The sequence below is a fragment of the Aphelocoma coerulescens genome, chromosome 3 (assembly GCF_041296385.1).
Source record: "Aphelocoma coerulescens isolate FSJ_1873_10779 chromosome 3, UR_Acoe_1.0, whole genome shotgun sequence".
NCBI classification, from domain to species: domain Eukaryota; kingdom Metazoa; phylum Chordata; class Aves; order Passeriformes; family Corvidae; genus Aphelocoma; species Aphelocoma coerulescens.
In genome coordinates, this window is record NC_091016.1 from 43,713,086 (window position 1) to 43,727,989 (window position 14,904).

At 44.4% G+C, this 14,904-nt stretch overlaps 1 protein-coding gene across 2 annotated transcripts in view; it reads left to right on the forward strand.

Annotated features, from left to right (window-relative positions):
- The first annotated feature begins 8,979 nt into the window (after positions 1–8,979).
- Positions 8,980–14,904, forward strand: part of CRIM1 (cysteine rich transmembrane BMP regulator 1) — a 175,485-nt gene continuing 169,560 nt past the window's right edge. Inside the window, exon 1 of one of the 2 annotated variants that reach the window (XM_069009968.1) lies at positions 8,980–9,667. In XM_069009968.1, coding sequence (XP_068866069.1) covers positions 9,316–9,667 — 352 coding nt within the window. In that variant the 5' untranslated portion in view covers positions 8,980–9,315. The remainder of the gene's footprint in view (positions 9,668–14,904) is intronic. The other variant, XM_069009969.1, reaches the window with a different exon arrangement.

Sequence of the window (14,904 nt, forward strand, 5' to 3'; positions counted from 1 at the left end):
AGATAAGAAAATGTTATTAAAAAAATAATGTATTGGCACCTTGATCTGCTGAAGCAAATATTGGATGACCAAGGAAAGGAAGGTGATTCAAGATGCTTTTGCCCTGCCTTGATGCTGGATATAAAAACTCAGTTGTGTAGAGAGGACATGGACTTTTTACATCCCACTGCCAGCTGTTCTGAATCTCTTTCATGTAAGTCAGGGGAACTGTGAATTGTTGTCCTCTTTCTGATCGCCTGCTCAGGTTCTTAGGACAGTATGCGTTTATCTTCATAAAATCTACTACAAAGACTAGTATGTCAACAGGACTGGAACACCACTCTAGTCTCAGTCTGATCACAAGATCCAGCTGAAGGCTGAGAGAAACATTTCCAAAATGCACATCAGTATGGTGACAGTGCTACACCAAGTGCTACCAAGTGCTACCAAGGTGGACAATAGCTGAGACAGAGGATGAAAGAGCTGTATACAGCCTGTACAATAGTCATAAGTGTGATCTGCTTGCTGCATGCAAATCTAGTAATGAAAAATCACCTGTAGAAGCAAATCAAGTGGACAGTAAAAAATACCTTTTTACTCCTACTCTGCATTGCTGTGAAGATTTAAGCAGACAAAGCATAACAGCAAATCTTTCTCCCGGTTACTAAGTAAGAAAATCCTAACAGCTTCACTGCCATAGGGTAACAGGAGCCCTGTAGCAGTGTTTTTGGTAGAATCGAAGAGTAGCTCATGACAGTTGATTAACTTTTTTTCAAATTTGTAATCTAAACTCTCTGTATCTTCTTTTCTGAAGAAAAAACAATAAGATTTTTTTAAATAGTAAAAAAGTAAAAAGAGAAAAAAAACCAGTCAAACGCTCAAGAGAATATATTAATTATATTAAACCTTACAAAGTCTTTCATAACTAAACTCCCTATCATGAGTTAAAGCATGCTAAAATCTACCTATGTGCTCTAGAACCTAGTTACCCTGGGGGGCAGGTTATAAAAGGCTGCAATCAGCTGTGGGGGCTAGACCAATTAACTAGGAAAGGAGATGAGAATTGTTGCTTTGACATAATCCCGCAAATAAGGCGTTTCCTAGAACGGGGGTCTGCTTGAGCTCAAAAGCAATGATGACTGGAACATTGAGAGAAGAAACCCTTCTGATTTAAAAGGGATGGCATAGTAGGCCGTTGACATTCATCCCCTATATATTATGACAGGGAAGGACTGGGAGAATAATACTGATAATGTCTTGTGGTTTTATTCTTTTATTGTTAGGAAGTGATAGAATTTGAAATATTGAGGAAACCGCTAATATATTGCAAGTACCTACCAATGGTAGGATGCTATTCCCCATTACTCCATCCAACCCACCTATCCCCCTGGTTTGAGAAAGTTTTCTTGTCTGCCTGTTCTCCATGAGTCTGAACTAATCAAACCATCTTCCTTCCCATCTTTCTTATTGCTGAGACTTCTCTGCTCCTCAGGGCTTGTTTCCCCTCACCATCATTTTTCATGCGAAATGGTAATTTGTGAGGCAGAAATATTTTGAGAAGCAGGAGATGCTGTGTTCTCTTCCTAACTGCATCACTGCCCCTGTTACAAGCAAGTCATCTTACCTTCCTGCTTGTTTCCTTAACTCCCATCCAAGTCTCTAAACTTAAGATTCTAAGGTCACACTTGAACAGATACATGCTGTTCAAAACGCTGAGTATACAGCTACATTCATTTGCTTCTTTCAGCCAAGCCTGACCAGGAAATCTACTAAAAGTGTCTTCCTGCAGACTGAAACAAAAGGTGCAAGGCCTAAATATCCTTGGAAAAAAACAATAATATGTGGGGGGTTGCCCTAAGATGTTACAAAAACTAACACAGACTAAACAATTGTTATGAATGTTGACCTATACTACCTCGGTCTCTCACTGCAACCATACCCCAGTAACTTAAGACACATGAACTTTGCAAACGGTATCTAAGCTGTACATGGTTCTAACCAAAATACTAAAAAGCTGAGTAGTTAGACTGTCTGCTAACTATCCATCAAGAGAAATAAAACTCAAACAATTTATAGAAATACACGTTTACTCTGGGAAAATGTCTCTGCTTTACTCTCATAAGCAGCATTATCTCCCTAGGATTAAGGGAGGAACTAGCAAAATCTGATTCCCTCAACATTCTTGGTAGATACCAGAAGACAAACTTCTTAATTTGGCATAGGTGAAATTGCTGTAATCAGAACAGCCTTTCACATTGGCATAAACATTTTTGCTAACCCACATCATCATCCACAGAAATTGAGAAGGTGATTATAGACATGAATGGAAGCAAGTCAGTGGGATAGGTGGCTTTTATGGCCAGTTATATTTATCAGCATTAAAATCTAGAAAGAGCTAGAAAAAAAACCCTGGAAATTTGCTGTGATTCCTTGGAATAGAAGCTTCTATCCAGCTTTAATAAAGATATCAGAAAGAGTTTTCATTTGCTAAGTAAGTAATGAGGCAGGTTGAGATTGCTGTAACAACCTCTAGCATCTGTGAGTTCTAGCCAAATACACAATGGTGCCTGAAAAAGTTATAGAAACATTGTCAGAAAACTCACAAGGGGTTATATTTATGGCAAGATCCTCTTGCCATTAGGCAGGATCAGCTGTAATTGCCTCTCAGTCTACTGCTGATGAGGGTTGTGGACTACTCGTATTGCAAGACCAGAGACTCCTGAAAGGCTCTGCATGAGACAGCTCACATCCATGAGCAGGAGAGTTGTGTTGGCAGGACACTGACACACTGGTGTGCTCCACACTCGCTGGGTCACCACCCTCTGCAGTCACCATTGTCACCACCTCTCTCTTTTTCCCCTTTCATTCTCATGGAGTGATCCCAAAGAGCATCTTGCATTCATCCTGTACCTCCTAAGGTTTGAGGTAGGGTTGGGTTTCAGGTGTTTTGTTTCTTTCCCTTTTCAGGTTACTCTTAATAATCAAGAGCTGACTAGCCCCACACATATGAATGTACCTGACTTAGTGAAATTTCTCTAACACAGAAGATATACTTTGGAGATGTTTCATAGGTATAATCCTCCTAGAAAAAGAGAAAGGGGAGATCCTCATTGTCATTGATATTATCATTATAAATCTTTTTTCAATGGTTGCCACTCACTCATTATTCAACAACCTTCCTTTCAGCATTTGACTGAGCTGAAAACCAGAGGACAAGCCATTTTGCCCCTATTTGAATCAGTCGTTTGAAGCGTTTCAAGCTCAGACAAGTTTTGATGAGTTTGAACTGAAATAGAAAGTCTTACAGCAGGGCCCTGACTTACCTTGATAAGCAGCTACCCACCAGCTTTGTCTGTACCCACCAGCTTCAGCCCTTCTGCTTTTCCTTCAAGAGCTCAAAACAGTGTTCAGAATAGGAAGTACCTTGCTTAGAATGCTATGAACTTTCCATGGACCTACTAAACTAGGGGAATAACTGTGATAAACCCACATTCACATCCATCCCTGATCCTATTTGATTTCATCTATTTTATACTGCACTTATTGATACATGGCAGATTGCAGTGAAATAAACACAGTATTTTCAGATTTATATTTTAACATTTTAAATCTTATCAGTATGCAGCACTATGAAGAGGATTGTGGATGCTGATCTAATCCACCTACTTTTCTGGTGGCCAGATTTTCTGTAATAAAAATGCAAATAATCCCTAGAATGACATACCAGTTTAAAATACTTCTACTTTTCTTCTGTAAACTGACAGCAAATTGTCTTTCCTCGCTAAGTATGCTTATTTGTTAAGAATATTTTCTTCATGCTAAAGAAGCTAAATCCAACGTGACCTTGTGTGATCAATTTAAATACAACACTGCATTTCTAGATATAGCAGTTATTTCTCCCAATATGCTCCTGGTATATATCCTTAAATAGATATTGACTTCCTAGTTCCTTAGCTTTGAAATTTTAAAGTTATATATTCTAACATGTTAAGGGCTGAAAAAATCCTTGGGTTGAATCCACAGTTTCAGTGACTTAAGTGCAGTGTGAAGAACTACACCTATAAATGGCCAGTCCTATTCATTTATAGCTTATTTATTTATAATTTGTATTAATATATGGCTTCTAAATTTGAGAAAAAAACATTCACAAATAAATTAGTCATGCAATTGTATTTTAAAATTTCTTATGCAGTTGCTGTAAGGCCATTAAAAAAGCAGATACTTTTACTCCTATTTTCCACATGAGCAATCAAAGATGTACTAGGAAAAAGCTACAAACCTGCTTGTTAGGTATTCAGACTTAAATTTTGAACTACTGAGCTGTCCCAAGCTAAGGATTCAACTGAGAGGAAAAACTTGCAGGGCTAAAAAACACCCCAGAGACTTCCTGATGGAATATTTATTTCTTATGAAAAGGTTCAAAACAATTCATACAAAGATTGTTTCTATTAAAATGAACTCTTATATTCACTTCCTCAATTTCCCACCATTTTCCATTTAGGGGTTTTGAAACACCTTGCAGCTACTAATGTAATAAGCCCATGATATTTCTCTGAAGATGAGAGAAATTATTCTTGTGTGGTTTAGACTGATTCAGCATTGCTTGTATTAGTGGCAGGTTTCATCTTGATCCTTTTTCTTTTCTGGTAGTAGAGATTGCTCATGTGTATAACCTGTTTACGAAAGAGTTTATGTCAAGAGACTGCTACAAAGGAGATATAAATGATCTTAACAAACTAAAAAATATAAAAGAAATTTAATGTGCAACAAAGACACAATGAGGTACAGAATAGAAAAAAAAAAAGTGTAGGAAAAAATACAGCTTTGGTATTAAAAGCACCAGTGTTCCCAAATTCAGAGATATATAGGGAGTTACTGGCATATATCAGCACAGTGATCAGCACAGTTTTTTGAATTCAAATGGGGACATTTTGATATTTTATTTAGGGGTTGGGGGAGAGATGTTTTTATTTTTGGTAGTATAAATATCCTCAACCATGTAATAAAATGAAATCAATTCAGTTATCATTATTGTGAGTTTCAGACTTACTGGAGATTTATGCTGAACATGTATTTTTCACATGGGAAGATTTCCCAGAAGGAAGGGTAGTGAGTACAGAACTGAGGTATCAGTGAGTGGGATGGTAGTTTTCTCATATCACTGTGTGGTTTCACAAAAGCTCCATGATGGCCAAGAAAGCTGTACAGCTCCACTCAATTACTGCTGCAACTTCATCCAGCCTAGATGTGGCTTCAGTACAACACTAACATTACAGAAGAACAAGCCCAGGAAATTTCAGCTGCTACAGCCTGTTTATTAGAATGCTCTTCTTCCTCCCACAGTTGTATTCAGCAGTATTTACTAACCTGTTTCTAGGGGAAATAAGGAGCTGGGTTTCACTTCAGTAGCTGAATCCACTTACTCCTAAGCTATTTGGATCAGTGGAACCCTTAATAAATCAAGAAGCAGGTAGCACCAGGGATAAGTGAATTTCCCAATAAGAATCCATCACTGCTTCTTGCTAGGAAAAGCGGGGATATTCACTTTCCCTGTAAAGTCATCAGGTATCAGATTTGCTGATTTCCAAGGACTACCTCATTGCCCCTATGGACTCTTCTCAGGTGTAGGGCAAGAGAATTCCCTAGCTCTCCTGTTGAATCACTGCCACTGTGCACTGAAGTATTTATTTCTGGGGCCAGAAGAGGGAAACACAAGCATAAGCATGAACAATTTGTGACTTGTACCTAAAGGGCAGTGCCTAAGGAGACAAGAAGCCTAAATTTTGGTCCTTGTTCCATACATATTTCTGTATTTTCCTCTCTTACAGGCAACTATCACAGGATAAATAGTGTATAAATGAGGGTACTAATCCTGTTCCCATCTGAAGCCTCTCTCTCTTGGCAGTCAGCTCATAAGTTTGCTCTCTTTTTCTCAGGGCCCTACAACATTCTTATCTAAGCTGTCCCTAGCTTTCCTCTTCATCTGTTTTTGTACTGCTTCTAGAGCTTCTTTGTTCATTCCCACACAAGCAAACAGGCACAGTAGGTCCAGTGAATTCTTTGTGTGTTGAATATACTGTACATCAGTACAGTACATGATGGGTAGGTCTGGCATGTCTGGGAAATATTGAACTGCCTGAGCATGCAATCCAACATGTCTGGGATTTCCATGCTGGCTATGTACATAAGTCCTGGAAAAATACGTACGTATTTTTCATAGACCAGTTCATTTTTTCACATGAGGGGATTAATACATTGTAATCAGTTCACTTTTCATCTTTTGATAAACTAAGCCTATTAAATTCAAGCCTCTGACCACGTATTGTATGGTGCAGCATCTTCCCTAGCACTAAAATCACTGTTGTGATTCCTTTCTGCACAATCTCAGGTTTGTGAACAGTGTTTTATAAATACAGTCGTAGGAACTGTATGGCTCATTCAAAAAGCAATCTCAGCGATGCTATACACGGAAGGCAAAAACCCCTTCATGCGCCTTGTCAGTAAAATACCTGACCAAAAGGCAGTGTTTCCACGTTATAGGAAACAGTATGTTTTTACAAACAACTCTCATCCAAATCACAGCGGGGTTTTGGTGGAAATTTCTGGTGAATCACAAGTACTCTGACCCCTGCAGGTGCTTCGGCAAACTGACATGAGAGGACTGAGGATGAGGGAAGAATTTGCATTTTTGAGGAAACAGCGCAAAACTTCTTGGTGTGTCGCTTCACCCAGGAGTATTGTCCATTTGCCGTAACATTCAGAGTTTGAGGCCTGGTCTAACATGACCTTCAGGGTGCTTTCCTGCCCTACTGCTTTCCAGAATTCAGGAACACACACTGTTTTTGGTTGTTGTCAAATGTATATATTAGGTTTGTTTACACCAAAACACAGTGCATTTAGCAAGACCAGCTTGTCATTTACTTTCCAAATCTGCTAAAAAATATACCACAGTGTTACTTCAGATAATATTGCCCAGTAAATCACTGTTTGTCCATTTGTTGTTGAGAAATGTCAGCTGAATGGCCCTAATTCTATGTAATGTCTGCTATATCAAGTGTTTTATTGCAATAATGGGGCTTCACTGAAAAACAGATCAACAGTCTTGCAAACTATTGAGACTAATGAAAACATTGTAGCTCTTGAAAAATATCTCCTACAATTTAGTTTAAATACGGAATGGATCACAATATAACCTGCTCTCTGCTACAATAAAGCCATTATTATTTCTAAAATTAGACAAATATGGAAATGCTTTATTTTTCAACATCATGTTACATGGCTGCACTGTTTCCATTACCAATAGTCCTGTTCTAGCAATAAGGAATCTCTGCTACCAGTAGGTATTTAGGCTGGAGTCAAAAACGGTGAATTACAGTGCTTTTAAAACTCACCTAAAAGGTACGCTAATGCTGACAAAGCTTTACACTATAGTTTCATCTCTTCCTGGTGGCAACTTTGCATTGCCAGTTCGGAGCTTTGCTCTTCCATAGCAACTCCTCGATTGACATGAGACCTGGTTGTGCCAAAGTGGACAAATGTGTGGGATTAGAGAACTGTAGAAAGCATACCTTGGCCTATCTGTAATAATCTTCATCAAGGTTTCAGACCCTCCTTCCCAGATTTCTGGCACCAGTACACGCAACCCAAGCCTTCCCAGGCTCAGCACCCTGAAGCTGACAAAACCCACTTGCGGAGCCAATGGCTCCATACTCTGAACGGCATTCCTGACCACGGGGGTGCACCGTTCCCAAAGCTACCATCGCACCTTGGGCTGGACAGGACACGGCAGAGACAGGTCCCTCCCCGAGATTATACCGAGGAGCTGCCCTGTGCAGCCAACTACCTCCCGTCTCCTCCTCCCGGTCGCTGCCGCCCGCGGTTGCCAAGCTCAGACAAGGCAGCATTTTGACCTTCGGCGACATCGTTCCTTTTGGTTTCCCTCCCGCCGCCCCCTCGCCTCGGCTCGGGGCAGGCAACTCCGGCCAGCCGCACTCCGCCGGAGCGAGCGCCGCGCCGAGCGCTGCCGCCTGCCGGCCTCGCAGGGCCAGCGCCACAGCGCCGCCGCACCTCCGGGCCGTCCTTGGCCCGCGCAACCCCAGCGCACCGGGCGGCAGCAGGGCCGCGGCTGCCCGGCCGGCTCTGGGCAGTGACGGCAGCCGCTCGGTAGGGCAGACCGGCCGGTAGCCGCGGATGCGTCTTGCCCGCGTGCCGGCGAAGAGCACCAGGCGGCCCGGGGCCGGCTTTTGGTGCCGAGGTCGGCGGGCGAGAGGCGGCACCGCCGCTTGTTTACGAGCGGGCGGAGGGGCGGCCCGGGATAGCGCTGCGCCACCGCTAGAGCGGGACAGCCCCTCCCGCCCCCGCGGAGCGGGTCCGCCACGGCTCCCCTGCACCCGCGGGGCACCTGGGCGCGCCCGGGAGCCCGGCTGCGGGAACGGAACGGGGCGGGGCGGGGCGCGACCGGCTCTCCTCTCCCGTGGCGCCGGGGCTGAGAGGGCGCGGAGCCGCTCCCCGTCCCGGATCTCCGCGCCCCTCGAGGGAGCAGGCAGAGAAAGACGAGGAGGCTTTCGCCGCCGCGGCCGGGGACGGCGAGGCCCCATTCAGGACTCTCCGCAGCATCGCCCTGCTGGGGCTGCGCCCTTCGTGGGGCCCTCTCCCTCCCCGCCCCCGGTATCCCCCGGGCCGCCGCCAGCCCGTCCCCGCGGTCTGGCGCCGCCGCCCCGCTCCGCTCCGCGCCCGGAGCCCCGGGAGGGGGAGGGGAAGTGCAGGGGGAGGCGGAGGCGGCGGCCGCTGTGGGGCCCAGGCTGCTCGTCGCCTCCGCTGCGCCTCTTCCAGCCCCAGGATCTGGGGCTGGGGGGGGGCGGGAGGAGAGGAGGCGGGCCCGCCTCAGGAGTGCCCAATGAGAGAGGCGCGGACGGGCACTTGGGGCGGTGCGGAGGAGATCATCGCCCAATGGGGGGCAGGGCAGAGGGCGCACTTGGAGCGGGGCGAGAGTGAGGCAGGAGGCGAGTCGGGACTCGGGACGCGAGGGGGGCAGAGCCAGCAGCCGTCGCAGCCGCGCTCGCAGCCTCTCGCACGGACGGCGCCGCGGAACCGGGAGCCGGCGGGCGAGGGACGAACGGACTGAGGGACGCCGCTTCCCGGAGGGGGCAGCGGGCGGAGCCGCAGCCCGCAGGAGAAGTTTGGCTGAAGCGTCCGCCGCCGCCGAGAGAGGAAACTTTCCTCGGGGGGCCGGAGGCGGGGGCGGCGGGAAGGAGCCGCGGCACGCTCGGGTCCGCCGCCCGGCGAGGGGGCTTCCGAGAGGCTCCCCCCGGCCCAGGCCGGGCTGCGGCGGCTGGGATGTACCTGGCAGCGGTCTCGGCGGGGAGGAGACGCCCGGGCGGAGACGGCGGCTGGCACCTGGCGGCTGCGGGGTGGCTGTTCCTGCTGGCCCTGCTGCTGGGCGAGTCGGGGACGCGTGCTCTCGTCTGCTTACCCTGCGACGAATCTAAATGCGAAGAACCGAAGAGCTGCCCCGGTAGCATCGTGCTGGGGATCTGCAGTTGCTGTTTCATGTGCGCTCGGCAGCGGAACGAGAGCTGCGGGGGAGTCTATGGGCTGCACGGAGCTTGCGACCGGGGCTTGCGCTGTGTCATACGACCGCCGCTAAACGGAGACTCCATCACCGAGTACGAAGTGGGCGTCTGCGAAGGTGAGAGGCGGTGGGACACCATCTATCCCTCCATCCATCCCCTGGGGTGGGGGTGCCCGATGGGCGGCGGGAAAGGAAGGAGGGCGCACCTAAGATGTCTTAGGCGCCGGTGCGCCCTCCTCCCCTTCCAGCCCGCCCGCCTGTCCCATCTGCGAGCGTGTCTTCTAACCTTTCCTGCTTAAAAAACCCCACAAACTCCTACTTAGAAGTTTGGCCCTTAATTTTCTTACCCTGAACTTTAAGGTTCTGCCAATTCTCCCTTCTCCGTAGCGTGTCACTGGTTTGCTAATAGCTTATATCAGCTACAGATACTCAGCTCTAAAATTCCTTGATAAAGCACTCGGGAAGGGTTTGGCAGATGGAGATCGGCGGAGGTCAGTCGTGCACACATGATGCCTGTTCCGGATTCCCTCCTGTGTAAAGAAACAACAAACACTGATCATCTGTTATAAAGTTTTCTTTCCTGTTCCTGTCACTTAATATCTCTCTGCCTGTCCTGCTCGGCATATAATGATAAGGGGTGTCTTTTTTCCTGCTGGAGCATCAAGCGGGTGGGGGAAATAACCACGGCAGAACTCCTCTCAAAGTCACTTCAGCTTCCTGCCGTCTGCTTGTGAGAGGATGAATAGGTATCAAATGCAAAAGGAGTTCACCCCCCTCCAGCTTTTATCTAATAGAGTTACTAAAATTTATTTTTTTATATATGTTACAAATCAATGAAAGGGGCAAATTTTTAGTCTCTCTTTCTCTTGTACCTCCAGTTGCCTTTTCCCCCAAGCTGAGGGAAAACATGGCGCTCTAAAGAGATTAAAAATAAGCAGTAGTTTGGGATATGTATAAATGTATATGTGACTCGGAGCGGGAGCTTCGACAGTTCTGGAAGAGGAGACGGTGGCGGTCTCCTCTCGGCGGGTAGAGGGCAGTAGAAAGTCCAGAGAGCTGGTGAGGCTGCATCTGTCCAAAAAACTTGCATTTAAAATGATGCACTATTTTAAGAAAGCTAAAGCCGTTCATTTTTAGTGGGCAACTGACCTTTTTCCTGGCGCTCATTATTAGCTTAAAACTCCATTTGCCTCCGTAACAAATAAATTGCAAACCACAGCAGAGCCGGGCAGTGTGTCTCCCCTGTGCTACAACCAATACCATCAGCCTCGGGAGCTGATGCTTGGGGAGGACGAGCTCCAGGTTAAAAGGTGGATTGTTAAACATTTTAAAATGACCCTAAACTGTTTCTAAGACCTTGGTTGAGACTGTGTTGCTGAATATATACATTGCTGTTGTCTCTTATTTTTAATACGTATTGGAAAAGTTTTTGTAAATAGAAAAGTACAAGCAAAGGTACTTTGAAAACTTACCTGGTTTTGCAGGAGTTTCTCCTATCGTGTGTTTTCAAGTAAAAGCTGCGCTAAAATAGCTTCCCCCCTTCTCGATGGTTAAAGGAACTAAAAGCCTGCAGTCATTAAAGGCCTTAATGTTCCAGTTCCCGTACTGTATCACAATATGGACATCTCTGGCAGTTTAGGAGTATTTCATTCCTTTGAAGTGATGCAATCTGTACGTTGCTGTAGTTCAACTCATAACACGTCCCATCTACTGTTGAAAATAGTATGAAGCATTTGTTGGCAAGATTGTGTTTCAATTAGTGTTGTGGTTAGAAACTAGTTCCAGCTGTCCCTATAGGAATAGTCCTAGGGGAGGGAGGTAAAGAGGAGGGAGATAACGATCTATTAACTATAACTAAGGGAGATAACTTACCTATTTAATTTTTTCATTTTAACTTATCTATTTAATTTTCATTCTCATAAGTGAAAAGCAGCCAAGCTGAACTGTCAGCCTAATAAATAGTCCTGGAATACCTATTAGTGAATTGTCAGGAAACTGTCTCATTCTAAGAAACAGAAGTAATATGTTGTTCTTCATGGTGCATGTTTTGCACATGAGGTGGCAGCAAGGATAAAAGGGTACTGATTGTACTGCCTCTGATCACTAATATGCGGTTGAATAGCTCTGGTTTTTTCATTGTGGTGACCTAAACAGTTGTGCAGTTTACAGGCACACATGCAACAGGCTAGGCTGGTGATGCCTGATGTGAGTGGTATTAAGCCATGCCTTTATCCCTTAACAGAATAAAGGCTGCACTTTTTTTGTTGTCTTGCACATTGGGAGTGCAAACCCTTTCCTTCCCCAGTCCAGGGAGGAGGAAATAGAAGTGTCTTGCAGAACTGTGTGAGTAGAAATTCATGTTTTTACTCTCCTTCCTGTCTCTAGCCTTTTATTTCATTGCAATTTTTTACACTGAAATGACCCCTACTGGCTACAGTTATAAGCATGGTTTTTTTGTATCATTTTTGAAGCTTTATCCCTGTCTTATTTCAGACTATCAGCATGTGCTGATAGAAGACTTTGAGAGCTGGAATAGCAGCAGGTAGAAATACTTGTCTGCTAACTTGGTTTTAGCATTTAACGCACTTGACATAAATGAATTCTGTAACACCTGACAGATAAATCTCCCTGGCATCTGTTATTGGTAGCTTCTCTTTCTGAAAATACAAATAGAGTATTCTTTGTTAAAGCACTGTTTATTAATGAAATCTGTTGCTGATCCTGAGGGGTTTTTTCCTTTATCATTCTAAAACCTGCAGGAAGTTCTCATTTATCTTACCACCTTAACTGTACACATTTCTAAGGAGTTCTAAGGCTCCATTTGTGTGGTTATCCTGAAGTGGGTAAATGCCTTTCCTGAATGCAGTTCTATTCTTAGTAAATAATAATTCTGAGGTCCTGGTGCTGATGGCTATACCTCCTGAAGGGCATTCTTGAGAAACTTTGCACGCCTCCAGCCCCTGTTGACTTTACAACATCCTTTACTGGATTGGCTCAATGAGGTGTTGAGACCCTACAGCCCCTTCCAAAGGCTCTTAGGATTGAGAAATTTTTAATGCAAAGCAGGAACTGCCTTGCTCTCTGCCTCTGAAGGTGGTCCTAGAGCCATCACTGAATTAGACTGAATTCTCCAAAAACACCTTAGCCCTGGCTACTGCAGCAGTGCAGCTGGGCAGGGCTCTGGCTTTCCAGGGGATCAGAGAGCCTTGAAAAAACTCTGCCAAAGAAGTTAGGTTATTCTGTGAAAGCGTTTCTTGAGATGACTCTCTTGTCTGTTTCCATGCTTCCCTGGTTTCTGGTGCCATTAGATGAAGAGGCCTAGATTGCTTTGCTAAATTCTCCAAAGTCATGACAATAGCAAATAATATAAAACTGAAAATGACCTGAAATTATTTTTAACTGTGTAACAGAAACATAAGCTTTTGTGATATATGTGAAATGCTTAGTTAACAAAACTGCTAGTCTTATGGTGGTTTTAGTTTCTCTTTAGAATATACTTCCGTATGAATTAGCTTCTGGGTAGATATTGAAAGAAGATATCACTGTGCCACTAGCTTACCAATAATATCTATTGCTTTGTTTGGTCTTGGTTTGTTGGTTTGGTTTTAGTGGGCTTTGGGTGTGTTTTTTGCTTTAGTTGTTGGTTGGGGATTTTTTTTAAGGGGGGGGTACAGTTATTGCTGTATTCTTTTTGCTTACTGTAGGTAACTTAAGGCTTGCCTTGAATACTTGAGCCTTGTCTGCCTAGTGCGTAGCTTCTGAACTGGAGTTCTCTTGGGACCAGGAGAAAGTTGCTGTAGCAGATTTTAGGCAAGTACTGGGAAGTATGTGTGTTAATCTCCTAGGATGATGGCAGAAGCTTTCCTTACTGTGGCTAGTCCTAGTCTCATTAACTGAACTGCATCTTTTTGGGAGTTTGGAGCATTACAGTCTGTCTGACTCCTTGTTGGGGCAAGCTGGGAGAGCTTGGATGTATCCATTGTCCCTCTTCCCACCTTTAAGTCTGCCAGGTTTTGCTCCCTGAGAAATATATAAGGGCACAGTGTATGGTATGTAACCGAAGCTTGGTGAAACTGGAGTTGATGGGAAGAATTTATGTAGATACAAAAATGCTGCTAGCAAGGATTTTCTTGCTATTTTCTAAGTCCGTGAGAGACTTTTCTCTCTCACAGAAGAGGTGGCAGGGAATGTAAACAACCAAGCCACCTGCAACCTTGAAAAGTCTTGTTTATGGTATAGTAGAAAAATATTTTGACAGTGGGTGTTTTAGGATTTTAGCCAATCACCCCCAAGGGGTGGCTGGTCCTTTGTCCAATTAGACTATGAAGAAAAAAGTCTATAAAAGAGTTTGTAAAATAATTAAATAAATCAATCTTGCTGCACAATTCCTGCCTGCTGGATCTTCTCCTCCTCCTCCTCCTCCCTATGGCTGCGGGATACGGTGATATACCCTAGGAACCAGGCCTGCGGTAATAAATTTAAACGTTGAAAGCCCAGCTATTTTTTTGTTTTTTTCAAAATTTGGAAGAGGAAAGCTTGTTTTTTGTTTTGTTCAAGCATTGGTTTACATGTGTGCTAATGGAGTTTGTCTGTGCTTTACTGAAGTAATAACAACTTGCTTATAGACTTGATAGTATTTTTATCATAAGTAGTGCTGATGCTCGTAACTTCTGTTGCAGAACCGTATTTTCGGTTGTTTTCAGTCCTGTGCTTTCTAATGGGTCAATGGACACAAAGCCCTCAACTTGATGCTCTGTCTGCAGACAGACTGCTGTACAACATGCTTGGCTTCTTGCCTGTGATGTAGTCCAGACCCCTAAAGATCAGGCACTATTTTGCTTTTAGTACGAGTTACTGAAGTTCACGTAATTTGGAAGTTGTATGTGGGTAACCCAGTTGTTTACATCTGTTTGGACTGAAACAGTCCAAAAACTTTTTGTTTGGTTGTGTTTTTTTTCTTTGTTAAGTAGTGAATGGCTGGGAAAATGTCCAAATGGTTCTCATGTCCATGTATGTGCAGAGAACTTCCTTCAGAAACATCAAGTGTTAAAACTGATGGTCTGATTGGGGACTTCATCAATATTAAGTAGTGTACCAATGGTTGTTGGTGTGAAGACAGTCAAAGAACTTCGTTCAGAGGCTGTCAGCAATCCAGACAATCAGGGAGACAAATGGAAAAATTATTCATGTTGTCAAAAAAGAAAATTATCAGAAAAATTATTGAAGTTGTGAAACTGGAATTAGAAGTAGTTCTTTGGTGAATGTTCAGCTTCTGATATGCTAGTCTTGATCAGATTTAACAGTCCCCTTCCCCTACTCCTCCTCCCTGCCCCCCCAAAAAACACTTACTAGGA